This window comes from Manduca sexta, chromosome 16 (assembly GCF_014839805.1).
Source record: "Manduca sexta isolate Smith_Timp_Sample1 chromosome 16, JHU_Msex_v1.0, whole genome shotgun sequence".
Taxonomy (NCBI): domain Eukaryota; kingdom Metazoa; phylum Arthropoda; class Insecta; order Lepidoptera; family Sphingidae; genus Manduca; species Manduca sexta.
This window is the reverse complement of record NC_051130.1, coordinates 3,931,452-3,949,138: the sequence shown is the minus strand read 5'-3', so window position 1 is coordinate 3,949,138 and position 17,687 is coordinate 3,931,452. Positions and strand designations below refer to the sequence as shown.

At 40.0% G+C, this 17,687-nt stretch overlaps 3 protein-coding genes across 4 annotated transcripts in view; 1 reads left to right on the top strand and 2 right to left on the bottom strand.

The window, feature by feature from the left end:
• LOC115447338 (guanine nucleotide exchange factor subunit Rich) overlaps nt 1-17,687 on the top strand; it is a 36,980-nt gene that overhangs the window by 16,642 nt on the left and 2,651 nt on the right. The window contains exons 15-26 of one of the 2 annotated variants that reach the window (XM_037439213.1): nt 8,780-9,023; nt 9,320-9,429; nt 9,896-10,123; nt 10,445-10,588; nt 11,116-11,230; nt 11,396-11,520; nt 11,743-11,900; nt 12,147-12,424; nt 12,782-12,899; nt 13,791-13,955; nt 14,469-14,657; nt 14,813-15,029. In XM_037439213.1, coding sequence (XP_037295110.1) covers nt 8,780-9,023; nt 9,320-9,429; nt 9,896-10,123; nt 10,445-10,588; nt 11,116-11,230; nt 11,396-11,520; nt 11,743-11,900; nt 12,147-12,424; nt 12,782-12,899; nt 13,791-13,955; nt 14,469-14,657; nt 14,813-15,029 — 2,091 coding nt within the window. Of the gene's footprint in view, nt 1-8,779; nt 9,024-9,319; nt 9,430-9,895; nt 10,124-10,444; nt 10,589-11,115; nt 11,231-11,395; nt 11,521-11,742; nt 11,901-12,146; nt 12,425-12,781; nt 12,900-13,790; nt 13,956-14,468; nt 14,658-14,812; nt 17,381-17,687 lie in introns of those variants that run through there. The other variant, XM_037439212.1, reaches the window with a different exon arrangement.
• Nucleotides 4,011-5,740, bottom strand: LOC115447345 (cuticle protein 19-like). Its single transcript, XM_037439218.1, has 2 exons — nt 5,110-5,740; nt 4,011-4,863 (listed from the first exon to the last, which is right to left on the bottom strand). Exons 1-2 carry the CDS (start codon nt 5,197-5,199, stop codon nt 4,354-4,356), a joined length of 600 nt encoding a protein of 199 aa, XP_037295115.1. The 5' UTR covers nt 5,200-5,740; the 3' UTR covers nt 4,011-4,353.
• LOC115447344 (cuticle protein-like) lies at nt 6,098-7,780 on the bottom strand. Its single transcript, XM_030174368.2, has 4 exons — nt 7,354-7,780; nt 7,188-7,283; nt 7,020-7,116; nt 6,098-6,951 (listed from the first exon to the last, which is right to left on the bottom strand). The coding sequence occupies exons 1-4, from the start codon at nt 7,369-7,371 to the stop codon at nt 6,287-6,289; spliced, it is 876 nt and encodes a 291-aa protein (XP_030030228.2). The 5' UTR covers nt 7,372-7,780; the 3' UTR covers nt 6,098-6,286.

The window sequence follows — 17,687 nt, the reverse complement described above, 5'->3', positions numbered from 1 at the left end:
TTTGCACGTGTACAGCGTGCAAGAACACACTAGCGCCGCGAGTAACTAATAGGTTACCTATACACGGAGAGGTTATGTCTGATGAAGCTTATACTACTCAGTGGTGCTTAGTTCTGATCGTGACGGTTTTGCCCGCCAAGGACATGGGACCGACCGCCCAGCGACGGACGATTTTGCCTTTGCCGCCATATGTGGTGCCGGAGACCGTCACCCACGGGGACGGTGCGTGGTAGGGTAAGAAAGGTACAACGTCTAATGTGGGAACGGGCGCTATTATCGGCGCGGTCTCAATGACCGGGGTGATCACTGGGCCGGGAACTACCGGGGTTATGACCGGCCCGGGGACGTGGATCGGAGACGCGTCGATCACGGGCGCTGCCTCCACTACCGGTGCGACCGGTGCGACGTGCGCGGGTCCTGTAACGATCGGGGCAATATGGCCGATGCCGTGGCCGATATCGGCGATCGGAGCGACGTGGCCGATCGGGCCATGACCGATATCTGCGAGTGGGGCAATGTGGCCAATCGGACCATGGCCGATATCTGCGAGGGGGGCAATGTGGCCAATCGGACCATGGCCAATATTTGCGTGCGAGGCAATATGGCCAATCGGACTATGGCCAATATTTGCGTGCGAGGCAATATGGCCAATCGGACCATGTGTGATATCAGCGATCGGAGCTATCCCGTGTTTCACAATAACGGGAGCGACGGGCGAAACAGAATGTATGTTGGCGCCAGTTCGTTTGACGACGGCGTTGAAGCCTCTCAGCGGGTCGGCGGTGTACTCGACGAGTCGCACGTTCCCGTCGGGCTCGACGAGCGAGTACGCGCCGTGCACCACGTCGCCGTCGCGCGCCTCCCACTGCGCCTTGTTGTCGCCCGTCGACGGGTCGTTTACGGCGTAGTTGAATCTGTAGCTCGGGTTCGACTGGGGAAAGATAGACTATATTGTAATACTATGAAATAACATGTTTTAGGATTGAATTGTGAAGAAAATGCTAGTTACATTCAAAAAATCTTTCATGTCACCGCTGTAAGGTCTCATCGAAATATGTTGTAAAACACTATTGTTTCAGACTAAAGTTTTAAGGTAAATCCATCGCACAACTATCCCTAGCTAAGTATGTAAGTTATACAAAATTTTAAAATGCAATATTAGGAATAATTTAAATATACTTACAACTCGATCGACGGTGGCAATAGGAATGTATGACAGTGCTGCTGGTGGATTTGCCAGAGCCACTGCTGCGAATGCCAAGAGGCAAGTAATCTGCAAGGAATTATTACATTAACTACATGTGCTACATTATCCAAGAGAAAACAAAAAAAAACTATGGCTATAAAGATAACTCAGTGTGATTTTAATAGCCCAGTAAATTTTAATCTCAAAATGGTGCGTGGCCAATGCATTCTAACGAACAATTTAAAGACAATTTGGCCAATGTTGCATTTGTTTTAATCCAGCCGCCAGAAGTCCCCCCTTAATTAGTAAAAGCCGGGTGAAAACAGGCAAAGGATTCCAAATTCTATTCTTTGACACTTATGATTCAAAATTGTCCTTTACCGCAAGATATGTGTTCATATTGCCAACAAGGTATTCCAGTGAGCGAACGAAGTGCACTGATGTTTTGTCATTCGTCAGTTGGTTATTTATACTACACTAATTATTCCACCCGGCGGCGCTCCGGTTTGTCATACATCCCGTTTCCACGGCTCAATTGTGATTGGATCACTTTTTTGCCCCAAAAATTTAGCATACCAGTGTTTCTTATTCGTAAATAACCCGTTTATTATACAAATGGATGGTTGCGTGTGTTTGTGCGTTGTTGAATTATGTTCTAATTGTCCCCAATTATGTTCCGGTCTTATTATCAAAGTACGACTACTGGTGGTAGGTCTCTCATATGTGAGAGTCCGCCTGGAAAGGTACCACCGCAATGTCTATTTCTGCCGCGAAGCAACAGTGTGTCGTCCCTGTTGTGTTTCGGTTTGAAGGACATTGCATCCAGTGTAACCACGGGCATAAAAAGACTTTACATCTCATGTCTTAGTATGGCGAGCGCGGTGGAATACCAAACAATACCTTGTAATTCAAGGTGTTGGATGGTGTTTCTTCTGTTTATGGGTGGTCGTATCGCTTACCATCAGGCGACCGGCTAGCTCGTCTCGTCATACAACGCAATAAAAAAAGGAAATAACTGGGTGTAATTGGAGCACTGTCTCAGCAGTCTCCTGCCAGTATTTCTGACGCGTAGACACGAAATTCCAAGTGGGGCATAAACTAATGAATTACGACATCGGTATGCTTATATACAAATTGTGAAATAAAGTCTCAAACCGCGTCTGTCTGTCTGAACTGCGATAAACTCAAAGAGCTCTGAACGGATTGTGATGAAATTTTGTATGAAGACAGTTTGAGACCCTGCTAGGACAAAAGCCATTTATCTAGTTAAATATATAGCAACACTTTATCCTAGAAAAAACCTTTCACGCCAGTTAAGCCGCAAGCAAAAACTAGTTATTATTATAATTCAAATATTAAATGAATTGTCCCAAAAATCTCACCTGTAGTCCTACTCCTACATTACTATATTCATGGCAATAGTATTTAGTAATAATATTAAGCGTTAATTTACTGTGGAAATTCAAATAATGGAATCACGAAAACTGTCTAATGCTTATTACAGTGACGTCACTGTGCGGCGGTAAGGAGACGAGAAAGAGTAAGCGTAGTGAACAAACTAAAACTTCTAGAATATAGAGGCATTCTGCTGTAGATGTTATTTCATGAGCCTCAACTCTGATTCTCGCGACCAGCTATAACAATGCGATGATTGTGATTATGTGATGTATTATTAAAAAATGTATTTTGTTCCATGTTTGAAATGGTATAATTTTTTCATTGGCTCCAAAATTATTTAATAATTTCTCACACTACATGGTCACACTGACATATACCACAGTATGAGTTTAGTTTCCATCTATGGATTTTAAAACTTTAGGGTTTAACAGCATGTCTACATGGGCGTAGTGTACAAATCTCAGGTACTACATTACCACGCGCATTGCATCGTATAATATCGATAAGTTTTTTAATTTTTTATTACAAATTCAAGTGGAATATGTATCTTTGTTATCATTCCTTACATGCGATAAATTTCTTCCTTCTTATGATATAGAAATCACTTATGGCGAACATAATATGAAAGTTTGTGTAAATGTTAATGTTTGTTAGGAGTTAACGCGGAAATAGCTGAACTAATTTTAATGAAATTCAGCACACGGATGGACCATATCGTGGGCTAACCCAGGATATGCTCCCTACCTTACCCTATGTACTAATACATAGGGTACATTTGTCACCGCATTTCGCTTCTGTAGGTAATATTTATTATTAAAAAAAATAGATGGCACTGACGTCACGCAATTATCGCTTGCTTTACTGTTGAAGGAAAACATCGTGAGGAAACCTACATACCTGAGAAGTTGTCTGTAGGAATGTTGAGGATGTGTGTACTGTGTAGTCTACCAATCCGCACTAGGCCAGCGTGGTGGACTAAGACCTAATCCCTCTCAGTGGTAGAGGCCCGTGCCCAGCGGGACAGTGTACAATACAGGGCTGATATTATTATTACATTATATATTTTTAATCTAATCTGAGTTATTAATGAATTATATGATTAATCTGATATTAATTTAAGTACGTTATACTTGAACGGGCCCTCATATTAAAACACCAATAACCATTCAAACTGACTAAGTATCATGTTAACAAGCAAACCAGTCGGTATGGTGTTGCAAAAAACAATGCATTAATCATCTCATTACATCGGCATATTACGAGTGAACATATTACATTCTTCATATGCAAAATGTATGTTTTATACATGATGCATACGCCATGCTTCATCGACTACGTAATAGAAATTGTATCTGATATAATTAGGGCTATATAGTATATATGTCTGTCAACACCACATTAAAAATTGGTTAATTATTATTATTTTATTTTATAAACTTAATGACAAGGTGAACAGCCCACACACCTGTTGGTAATGACACTGTCCATAAAAAATAACACTACCAACCGAACTTTGGCTCATATTGCACTGCATAGTGGGTATTGTATTGACGTCGTCACTGGTTAGTCTGAGACAATAGATGTTAACAAGTGTATGGGGATAAGTATACGCAAAATCACAATAAATAAATTATTTATTTCACTATTCCTCTTCAGTATTTACATTATCAAGGACCTACTACCCAAGATCAAGGCTAAATACTTCAACCATAACGTTAATAGGTCTTATAACAAACGTTCTATTCAGCTCATTTTATCCAAATACTATTTCAATGTATCTTCTTAATGACGAGTGTCTTCCCGTGTAGAGGTATGGGTCCTGTTATCCATTTAATAACCTTATCGTCTGTAACCTTCGTGCTAATTATAGTCGCGTGCGGTCCAGGAAGCGGTAGTAACGGGGCATTCAATGGAACCCAACCTCCAAAGGAACGGGTGTGAGGATCCCAAGGCAAACTAAATTTTCCCAATGCGGGAACTGTTACGGGCGCTGGGGCAGCTACTATAGGTCCTCCGAAGCCGTAGTTGACATGTCCTGTTATGGGAATTAGTGTCTTAGTGAGTAGGGGTGAAGGATGAGTGTAAAGTCCAAGTCTTTTGACTACAGCATTAAAGCCGCCGTCGTCAGCTGCGTAGTCCACGACTCGTAGGCTGCCGTCAGGTTCCACCAGCGAGTAGGATCCTTTCACAGCGTCCCCGTCTCGCAACTCCCATTGAGCTTTGTTGTCTTTGGTATGAGGGTCGTTTACGGCGTAGTTGAACGCGTAGCGTGGATGATCCTGTAGATAATAACGATAATATGTTTACGAAAAAGACGGTTGGAAAGCAGTGTAAAGGATAAATGAAAGATAGTGGTCATAAGTTATTCTAAACTTGATAATAGAGTAGGTTAGTCGTGTGCTAAATGGAAACACCATTAAAGATTTTATTGAAGCGTGAATACGCTTTTGGCAGAATTCAAGTGATATAAATAAGAGTAATAAATAATTTAATAATTGCGGTTTGATGCTGTAATATATACTTACGATTGTATCAGCAATCACAGAGACTGCCACAGGCACGCGTGTGTTGTCATGTACAGCCACGCCCACTGCTGAACCCAGCAGGCATGTCATCTGAAATGTGCCAGATTCTATTATTGTCACCCATAAAAGAGCTTCCTACATTCTTGTCGGCAATTAATCAAAAATTGTGTCGATAACTAATTTAACTTTTCGAAACAAAATTAGTAAAATCCCGTACTCATAATGGATAATAATTCGTGTCTAACTATTTACTGCTTTATCGTGTTTTTGTTCGCGTTAATTATTCGAAATTCAAGGAGAAAAACAATGATTAGATTGATCCATGTTTTCATGAATAAAATTTGCAAATTTTTGTTTTATTTCGTGAAATCTTTAGTGTCAGCCATACAGACTACAAAAGTATTTGAAAAGTCTGGATTTTGCTCGTTTCTTCTAAATTCTTAATATGTCTATATCACGTTCAAAATGTTACGTGTGTTAAATTGTTCGGTACGCTAACACTTAGATGATCTCCGAGATGGAACACGTTTATACTGATACAGTAAAATTTTGTTATACTTGTGATAATAGCACGTGAAATAATTACCATCACTAAGGGGTTCATTTTGGCAACGAGGTGTTAATGTCGAGTGAATAGTGTCAGCTCGTACACAAGCATTTATATGAGGGGCTATTTGATAATATTCATTGAAAGACTAGTGCAACCCGTTTCATCGCATGTTGCGTACCGCCCATCACTTATCTAATATTATGAATAGCCAATACTCGCTTAATATTCGTTATTTCTACAAGTTTTTGCGTGATTGTCAAACTGTAACATCCGCTTGTAAAACAACAGTTAGGATCCGCCCTTAGTTAATGAATATTTCAACGACATAAATAAATATTTGTGTGCATCGCAAGCTTTTTATGTACATAAATTAACGGCTTTTTTACTTTTTTACATAGCAATAATTTGTTATGCTTTAATAATGAATGAAAATCCACATAAACAAATATGCTTTATTAGTGCATTTTTAACTTAACAATTACGTTCTTATATAAATTAAAATAATTTACACGTAAGTCTTCGTAACTCTCGTTTGTTAAGGTCATCTGTCGGCTTTGGAAGGGCATGGCGGTATTACATTAATGGGCAGCGGCAAGTATTAATACGTTATGGCAGGCGTCAGTTCTTTCAGTGTTTAAGTCCTAGGCCATAACTCAAAGGGCCCCACGCCGGCAGTGCGGAGCCTTTTGAGAGTAGACCGTACCCTAAGTCATCCAAGTACGCAGGTCCGGCCATGTGACCTTTGATCAATCCATCTCCCCATGGAGCGATAGGTGCGAGAGGATAACCGATAGGTCCTTTAAGAACTGGCAGCGGGGCGGGGAGGATGTGTCCAGAGTTGTGTCCGGATAGCATGGGTCCTGGGTAGTGTCCGATGTCAGCCTTAATGATCGGTGCTGGAAGAATAGGCGCGGGCAGGATTGGTGCTGGCGCTATCGGCAACGGCGCCTTGATGATTGGCGCAGGCAGGATCGGAGTAGGAATCGAGACCGCAGGACCCTTGTATACTGATGCGGTTGACAGCGCTCCACCGTACAGCGGTCCGCCTATTAGTGGAGCGTTGGCGAGGCCGCCGAATTTCGCAACTGAACCAACGGAGATCGGAACTATTGGTGCGATCGGCGCCGGGCTCAGCATCGGTATCGGCGCCTTGTAGATTGGCGCTGCCGGCACTGCCACCGGGTGTACTTTCGGACCGAGCCTCTTCACGACGGCATTGAAACCTGACTTGTCGTCAGCCCAATATTCCACGACGCGGATGCTGCCGCCCGGTTCCACCAGCGAGTAAGCTCCTGAAATGCATTGACACATTAGTAATTTTTAAAAATATAAAACTTTGGTTATGAGCACATTATACTACCTCGAACAGTATCTCCATCACGTTTCTCCCACTGCGCCTTATTGTCTCCGGTGTGGGGGTCCTTCACGGAGTATTCAAAGGCATATCTAGGATACGCCTGAAACAACATATATTTTTAAGAACATTCCCTGTATTTGCTCAAACATTGTTACACGTTTAGAAACTCACGTAATAATCGACTGATGCGTGTCCTGGTGCATACACGAGACCACCCCACGAACCGTCGGCCTTGGTGGACGCGGTTAAAGCTAGGAGGCACCAAATCTGCAACATTCAAATTGTCACTTCACATGCTTATGGATGGATGATTGAATTTAATAATATTCACACGGACCGCAACATAGGAGTTCATTTTGCCGGAGACGCACTGACCACCTGGTGTCAAAAACGTACTGATTGGATGGAGCTGTTTAAGTTAATTTATAGACCGGTTCAGACCTTCATGAGGTGACGTCCAGCGGATGTTTTGCGCGTGCGCATTCGCGGCTGGCAATAACGCACAAGGGTTGCATCAGGCTTCCTCATTTTCATAGAACAGCCTTCGGCCGGTGAAAACACGTGTTAATATGCAACGAGGACTGTACATTCAGGACGTCTGTGTCTGCGTTCGCCGACGCTTACAACCGGTTTCACGCCATTTATATTATTCTATTGCCACTAAACAAACATCGGCTTCAAAACGCCTTACTTAATCTGTTTTTTTTTTTAATTTTATTTACTCCTCCTAAAGCTAAAATCCCAAAGAAAACGTGCATATTATAATGTAAAAATTAACCTCTCACTTATAAAATATCTCTATTTAAAAAACAAACTACGATCGAACATACTTGTTCATTTACAACAATAGATTATGAAGGATAACATCTCCATGTATGGACATAAGTAACATAATACGCCAGCTCGTTAGAGTGTGACCGTTGTCGCAACGTGCCCGTTTCGGTGCGACGCGCTCCAATTGGTCAGCCGGTAACGTGCGTGCACGCGACGCACGCTCGACTGCCACCCGCCCGCTAAATGTCGGTCAAAGATGTTGTATAATCTTATATCGTTTAATAACTAAATCAATCAATCGTGTGAACTTGATTTATCATTTGAGATATCGTTTTTTTAATTATTTGTAATTCAAATTTAATAATCAACTAAGAATGTAGAGCAGACTTGTCAAACAATCAAGGTCTTAAAGTTTCTATATTATTGTTTCAATCATTATCATATTTTAGCCTTAATTCGCGTTCATCTGAACGTTTTATTAAATTCTTTAGCTCGTATTGATTTTAATCAGTTACTTTTTGTTAAAAGTTAACGCTTTGTTCGAGTATTCCCTTCACATCAATCAATGTCTGCATTGTATTGGCTAAGTATTTTGAAATATTATTGCGCAAAGTACATTATCCTTATTAGTCAATTTTAATGAAACTAGACAATAAAATTTATTATTTTAGGATATGAGCTGCTTTTATTGCCAGTATTCAAGTTAACATTTTGTTACAATAATCTGGTACCTATTGTCTTTCAATATTAATTTTAATAACAATAAATTATAACATTGAAACGTACGATAACTTTTTTCGTTGTTGCTTTTACTTTAAATTTTATTTTCCATCCAGCAATCTGTTCTGTTTTTAATCAACTTTCAACCAAAGAAGTTATCAATTTGTGTGTTTGTATTTTTTTCGTGTCTGTAAGAAATCTGCATAGATTTATCTGAGATTTGTGGGCCGATTTTTTTATCACAAACAAACCTATACATTTAATTCCAGGCATACAGCTGTCTCCCAGCAACGGTCCTAGCCTCATGTGTAGAGAGCGTATGGTCTTGTGGCACCACCTCCGCATCGGCCACACAGTTGTCCCGCGCGCTGTGGCTATGGTGCGGCTCGCTGGGCGCGCGCGTGTGGCTGCCCCTTCTGCCGCGCGACGCGTCCCGGCACCCTGACTCGGGCCGGCACACCTTCATGGCGAAAAGGATTATGCTACCGTTCCATTTGAATATTTATCCGTTGAGTAAGTTTGTGACGTCATTGTTTATACTAATAAAGTGATGGGGCTTGGGAATATTTCACAATTTTGCGACACATCCTGATCATTCTTAAACAAACGATTGAATTATATGCTTTGAAATGTCAGCATTTTGATTTAATTTTGAACAGTAACTGAGGATTAATTTAGGCGCGCCAAAAACTTTTTAAAATTAAGACGTTATCAAATCCATTTATCAATCGTTTGCATTAATTTAAAACTCAAAATCTATAATGTCAAAATGAGATTTTAGACCATTTGTCATTGAACTTTGTCCACAGCGATATTATTTGACGACGCCATCCTGCTGGGCGCTGAGAACGACACCACGCTATACGCGTCCGACTCCAGCTCGGTGTTCTCGCTTCCATTCTGCGTGGTCAATAGGACGGTGAGTTATTCTCTCATTTGATTTTAAAAACTATTCGAATTGTTACGATCTCACATTATAAATTTACATAGGTTGTCTGTTATTTGATAGTAAGCAAGAGGTACAAATTAACCGTGTGTTTATTGAAAATTAAATTTTATTTAATCCTATTTGTCTGATAAGGGTTATCATAAACAAATGATAAAGACAGATTACTGTTCCCTAAGCCTCACCTCGCCGAGCTTCACTGCTCGGTTTCATAAAATGCGACCTACTGTTGATCTTGGTGTACAGCAGTTGTAGTGTGGGTGGTTGGTGTGTGGGCGTTAAAGTCTCTAACCCTTATAATTTTCTTACTGTCTCATTAGTAACACTTACAAAAAATAAAGTTGTACCTCATTATCATGTGTTGCAACATAACGTGCTGAGGTTCTAAAAATTACCACTGCGTACTTCATTTCGTATAATGTTGACATCTTAATTTTAGAGTCAAGTCTATCTCCATCAAATTCTGCGTCAGCTGCTGAGAAGGAACCTGGGCTACCACGCGTGGGAGATAGCTCGTTCATGCTCGCAGCTCGCATACTTCCCTCATTCCCTGGAGCTGTTACTGCACGAGGTCCTGGAGGAGGAAGCTACCAGCAAGGAGCCGATACCGGACGCGCAGCTGCCGAGCATTATAGAGTTCGTTCACGAGTTCCCCGTTTATTTACAGGTGCGATTTTAAATTATAATAGGGTTTTTATAAACCATTTTTAAATGAATGAATAAATAGTTTAGATATTCCGAATTATAAAAATACGCTCCAAAATACATAAGCTATATTTTTTAAAATTTGGTGGAAGATACTTAAACCATGACGTCACCGTCAATAAGATGGGGATGTGCGAGTGAGATGGCTAAACAATGACATGACAAAAAGATATTTTTTTTCGAATATGATTCTCTCAATAATGCTAGAACATAGAAAACATAATTAATATAAACTTAAGGCAACAATTAACACATAATATCAAATGTTTGTGTTCCTTTCCAGACAGTAGTGCAATGTGCAAGAAAGACAGAAATAGCATTATGGGCATATCTCTTTTCCGCCGCTGGAAAACCCAAAGAACTGTTTCAAGAATGTCTTCAAAGGAAGATGTTAGACACTGCCGCGTCATATCTTATCATATTACAGGTAATGTTATTCAAATTGATACTCTACAATGTAAGTGTTAAGGGTTTATTTACTATCAATTATTATACATAGAAAACCAAATCAAGATTAAACATAATCCCTTTTAGTTTACAACTTTCGACTTATGCGTTAATTATTTATCTAGGGCCAAGTTTTGCATAAACTTATATTGGGAAATACAAAACAACGATCAACATCCATTATCAAACTGGATTGCTTTTGCAAGAGCCTCTCCAATGGCATTAGTTCGACTACCCAATAATAATTATTGTTATCATTTATTAATTGATAAGCACCAAGTATAATATTATAAGGTATAAAATTTTTGTTTTAATTTATGAAAGCATATTGAAAACCGTCTATTGTGTGTTTTATTACAGCATACTAAGGTACAATCTAAATATTTGTATTTTTTTTATAATCCCTGCAGGTAATGAAAGATAATATATCTAATTATGTTACCATAACTTTGCGATTGATCCACAATGAATTATGACTAATAAGTAATGCATAAAGTTTGACCGCAGAATCTAGAAAGTTCCACAGTGAGCAGACAGCTCGCTACGCAGTTACTAGACACGGCCCTGCAGCAGGAGAGATGGGACCTTGCCAGAGATCTGGTGCGATTCCTCAGGGCTATAGGTATGTTTTTAAAATATGTTTTGATTTTTTTTTTAGATAAGTATTTTGATTTTAATGTCATGTTTGTTTTTCTTTTCCTTTTTTTTTAAAAACAAGCCGTGCAGTAACCTTTTTATAATACCATTTTATTAATATTTTTACCCATAAATATGTTTTTCATTGTAGATCCCAACGACGTCGATTCGCCACGGAATTCTGTTAACGTTCAAGCGAAGTATGGACAAGTGGTGCAGTCACAAACAGTCAGTCCTAATGCAGAGGATTTGTCCGTCATCCTGGGGAATATGCAAGTAAAATGTTACTTTTTGTTTGCCTATTTTATACTGTCGTTTTTTATATTTTTAACGTTTTTTCATTTATCGGCACCGACAATTTTCATATACCGTCAGTAAAAAAAAATCCAAAGTTGAAATTGCGGAACCCTTTGGATTAATTATGAGTATAATTATTTGTATGTGTGTGTGTGTGTGTGTATGTGCGTGTATTTTTATAAATTAAGTATGTGGTGTCAGTTGGCAGGCGGTCGCGGGCGCAGCTTCAGCACGACGGTGTCTCCGCGCGAGCCCTCGCCGCCCGCGCCGCCTGCGCCTGCGCCGCCGCCCGCCGCGCCGCCCGCCAGGGCCACGGCCGCCGTCAAACGGAAGAAGTCCGTACCTGCTAGAGCAGACAGGTAACGTATAGCGATCTGTCAATCCAAGCTAAATTCCTTACGCTTCTTACATATATACTATGTATGGACCGTGTACTAGGCATGCTTTACGTTACGGTCTTGCTACTTACCGGGCACAATTCTAAACTCCAAAGCTGAAGCAGCAACATCCAAAACCATCCAATCCAATCCACCCATTACGCCTCTGAGGCGGTTGTAGTACATATTAAACCAATAAAGCAAATAATAAACAAAGTTTATTTTTAGAGACTCATACAGCGGCACAGCGGAGGAGTTCTTCATCGACATGATGATCCAGCGTCACGCGCGCTTGCTCCTCTCCACTGCACGACTCCACGCGCTGGGACGGCTTGCGGCGGCGCTCGACGTTCAGCTCGTGGCGTGGCTTGCGGGGGAGCGCGAGCGTGCCGCCAGGGTCGATAGCGCCGTACTGTGTGTCAAGCGGCTTCACGAGGACTTCGCCTGGCCGTACCCGCCCGTTGAGCAAGACCAATATGTGCAGAGGAAGGGTAGTACTGTCACAAGTAAGTACAATGTGTTTGTGTGTGTGTGTGTGTGTGCGTGCGTGCGAGCGTGCGTGCGTATGTGTGTGTGTGTGTGTGTGTGTATGTGTGTTTTTTTTTTTTTGTTGTAGAAAACAGGGAATCTCATTTGAATTATTTATGGTCACTTCTGAGTACTCTCAGAAAATTCTCCATGCAAAGGAATAACACGTTGATGATTTTTATGTTATATTTATTGCTAAAATTTAAAATATACTCACAAAACTTGAACATTAAAAAAATGGTGATATACAGAAAATAACTATTTCTGTAAGCGCTTATAATTGTTCTGTTGAAGTTGCGATACATGTATAAAAAAGAATGTTTTTTGTATTATAGGTCCGTACACGCCCTCTGCGGACTCTGACAGTTTATGTGGTGACAGCGGGTATATGAGTCTCTCGTTGCGCGCCGCTTTACCGCTGACCACGGGACCCATGTCGCCGAGACCTGTCAGGTAACTGTTTATTTTTATTTAATTAACTAGCTTTTGCCCGCGGCTCCGCCCGCGTTATACAGTTTTTCAGGCTAAAGTTTTCCGTTATAAAAGTAGTAGTTTCCCGGGAGCCTCTGTTCTTCCCAGGGACTCAAACTGTCTCGGGGACTTTGTTTTATAATATATTTTTTAGAACTTTTTAAGAGGAACAATCCCGTCATACATCATTGTTGCATAACTTTAACCGTTTACGCAGCGCACGCAACGGAAGCTCTCAAAACTAATAATTTTTCCCCGTTTTTGCAACATGTTTCATTACTGCTCCGCTCCGATTGGTCATAGCGTGATGATATATAGCCTATAGTACTCCAGGAACAAAGGGCTATCCAACACAAAAAGATTTTTTCAGTTCAAACACGGTAGTTCCTGAGATTAGCCATTACTGCTCCGCTCCTATTAGTCATAGCGTGATGATATATAGCCTATAGCACTCCAGGAACAAAGTGCTATCCAACACAAAAATATTTTTTTCAGTTCGAACCGGTAGTTCCTGAGATTAGTCATTACTGCTCCGCTCCTATTGGTCATAGCGTGATGATATATAGCCTATAGCACTCCACGAACAAAGGGCTATCCAACGCAAAAAGAATTTTTCAATTTGGACTGGTAGTTCCTGAGATTAGCGCGTTCAAACAAACAAACAAACAAACAAACAAACTCTTCAGCTTTATATAATAGTATAGATTAATCATGTTTTTTTAAATTCACACATTATCATGTATTTTTTGGGTGGTATGAATAAAAAAAAAACATTAAATGGTGTGGTACAAAATAATATGCCTTATATTGTAGAAAGTATATATTTTATACAATTGTTGTGTTTATTTTACACCGTATATTTTTTTTATCCAGTTCAGCGGGTGAGTGCAGCGTGGCGGAGGGCGGCGGGGTGGCGTGGGGCGGGGCCGCGCTGGAGTCGCCGGACGCGGTGGAGGAGCGGCGCTACGCCGCGCTCATGGAGCGTCTGCACCACCACCAGGCCGCGCGCGGCACGCACACCGCGCACGTGCAGCTCAGGTACGGCGCACATCACCAGCCATCAACACGCACAACAAGTCAAACTGATACAGATAAAGGCACGAGTCGTGAGCACACTCGTGATTGGTCGGTTTGACCTCGACGGTGATTCGCGCTATTGCTTGCTTAATGGATGCTTGTTGTGTGTTGGGTTACATGTGCCATGCGATCTCTGTACACTTCCATCTAATATCTAGATACACGAGCTCACCCCCACGACTATTAATTTGTGTTTGATACTTGTAATGTTTACTGTACCAACAAGTCTCTGTCAACAGACATCTTATTTACTAGAGGTATCTTTGAGCATCAATTCACTACCTACGTTTATAAGATTGTTTTTTACGATTATTAAGCCAAATTATTATATAAAAGTTATATGCTTAATCGCTTTACCTCATAAGTAGATTCTTTCTTAAGTTTTATTTCCCTTAGACTTTGGTGTAATTATGGGAGTATACTTGTATGAAAACGAAAGATGGGTATGATGGTTGTGTCACGTGCACTGTGCAGATACTTCCAGCAGTTGATGACGGAGGCGAGCTGCGTGGAGTGGGCGCTGGTGGTGGCGGTGGTGCTGCGGGACGCGCTGGCGGTGATGCGCATCACCAACGCGGCGCGCGCCAACGACGTCAGCCTCGACGCCGCGCGGCGGCTGCGGCGCGCGCTGCGGGACCTCTGCGCCTGGACCGAGGACGAGTGGTAATATACTATGCCGAACTTACTACACTCTAAGCTTGTAACCCTGAGTATCATAATGGGTTGCTTTATATTTAAGATTTAGTTAAAAACATGAAGTCATCGGAAATTTTATATCAGCGTTGATATGAAGAAAACATTTTTAAATCCGTCCACAGCCTAGGCTACAAACCATTCATGATGGCCATCAGCAATCAAATACCATTCCTGACATCAATCATCAACACACGGGAGCGTCGCATGTCCATGGTGAAGTCGAGAGTCCGAACGCCAAGCACAGGCTCTCTCAACCAAGACTCGAAGCCGAAGATACAAGCTCCACTAGAGACCAAACTCCCTCCACCGCAAAAAGCCCAGGATATGTCCAAACAGTCGGTAAGGAAGGATTCTCCTAACGTGCCCGTGGAGGTAACGGACGCGTCCATTACGCATGCGCCGCGGACGAGCGCGCCCGCACGCGACGAAGTATCATCCGGTTGTGCCATAATGTAACTTATTCATGACTGATGCGATATTAATGAATTATATTTAATTTCACACTTACATCCATATTTATGTTAAATCATATCTAATGTTCATAGGCAATGGAATATTTTTCTTAAAAGAAGAAAACATTATTTAGCGTAATGTTATATGAAAATAATACTACATCATTAGGATTAAACATAATCGGGTTATAATAAGAATAGAACCGTCTATTTAATATTTGGGTGAGACTAATACGTGGTTGTTTAAATAATAAACTCAAAATAGGTGTATCATACGATTTCATTCATTTTTAGGTGCTTAATAATGAAACATAATTTCAATATTATTATTCTGTTCATTCATCTAGTCTTCAATACAGTTAATAACTTTTCACCTTTAATAATCACTTGATACATATTTCTAAGATATTTTCGTTTATTTTTCCTGTCATAATAAAGTACTATTACTTTATGTAATTCGAAACAGTGTGAAATGTATCAACATTTTAGTAGCCTTTTAGTTAATAACTAATGTAAATCAATAAATTATTTATATTATTTAATGTAAGAGATTTCTGAATTATTAGTTTTCAATTTTACACGCCCAGTTTTCAATATTACGTCGACTAAAGATAACGTCTCATATTTTCGATTTGATATCTATATGACTTGAATTTAGTTACGAGCGACGACAAAGATGTTTTTTTTCATACGGGAACAGTATTGTGCGCCATTGCGTCGGGTGGTAAGGAAAGTCCAGATAGAGTGTACTGATGAGAGATTATTTCCCGCCAGTCGATACAGTTATGCCGGCTTGTTTGAAACAGGATACACTCTGGCTGATCCCGAAACATAACCCACTTACTACTAAGATTTTAAACCTTGTGTATGGTGGTCGCTATTCGAGGAATATAAATATCTTAACCCAAACTTTTTGGGAACTAACTTGGCACGACAGATATAGAGGGCAGGCATCATTCCTGACTCCAAACGGGCCATTTTTGATCAAGCATACTGTATCATTTCGTAATCAACTAAATAAGACGGGCTGACATAATTCTGCTTACACTACTTCAAGGAACGTAAGGTTCTTTGATTGATATTATGCTTGAACTATAAAACTTACCATCAACCATAGTTTCATTGGCAAGCAAAAAACAACAAAGAAGGAAGGAATTATTGTCTATGGTAGAGTATTATCTATGGCAATTTATATCATTATATGCTTTTTCAAATACAAATATATTATTGTAAATTACATTAGTGCAAAAGAGAAGTAAAGACTTACATTAGTAATATCGAAAGCTGGGTTCTTAGTATAATTGCTTGATTAGATAATTGTTATAGTCATTTAGTTTTAACTAAATATTATAAAATTCATATCAGTTATTGTAATAATTTAATGTTAAAACACCGGTTTGATAAAATTCCTAATAGTAAATGCTTGTCAATATATTTTACATTCAATGTGAAGTACAGTCGGTAACAATTTTAATATTTGAGAAGCTACAGTCAGAACCAAAGTTAGATAATCAAACGCCCATGTTAAAAAAACACCCACCAGACTTTGTGTGCGTAAAACGCTCAGCCGATACGAGGACCCAGAGCGAAGCAAATTATAAAGCAAAGATTGAACATTTTGGTAGGTATGACAAAAAAGGTCACTGGTCAGTCAGGAGGCCCCCTGACCTTGGGAGCCTCAGAGCACTGCATTGCCTAGCCCTACGGTAGCTACGCCTCTGGCTACAATTCGTTTTTTGTGAAACATACAGCTTATATCTTGAATTTGTTATAACACTAATGAAACTTACATATTATTTTTAAAAGGATGTCAATATTTTTTCTAATTTGATTTGGGCGAAATATTATATATTCCTGTAAATTATCCAAGAATTTATAAACCAGTCTTTAACCGTTGATTTTAAAAAACGAACGCAATCGTTTTTTCGACCGGTCACAAAAATAGACCAATAAGAGAAAAATAAATTGACATGTTTACATTTGTTAATACTCGAGATCCGATGAAAGATTCATATTATAATCGTTTTTTGAAATTGGTCAGTCAGTAAGATCCTTAATGCTACGAAAAAAAAATTTGACTGTACTTCAAACCAGGCGTTATGTATGTAGGTACAGTCGAATCCGTTTATAATGACATCGAAGGGAATTGACAAACACGTCATAATAAGCGGACGTCATACAAAGCGTTTTGTGAAAAAAAAAATATGTAAATAGTATGCATGTATTTAAGTACTTTAATAGAGAAATATAGTAACTTATAAAATAAAAATGCACGTAATAAGTACATACCTATGTATGTACATAAAAGTTGTATTTTTAATGTAAGTAATCTGTAATTTTTGTCTGCTTTTGTTTTTATTTTATTGTAAAAACAGTCTCTAATACTATTGTGTATAGAAGACATCGCTATGTCAATTACTCACTGAGATTCAAAACAAAAACGAGCCACGTGCCGAACGTCGTCGGGAATCAAGGAACATTACCGAGGGCGTAAAGAATCATGTCGGTCATTATAACCGGACATAATTTATTAAAAGGGGTCACA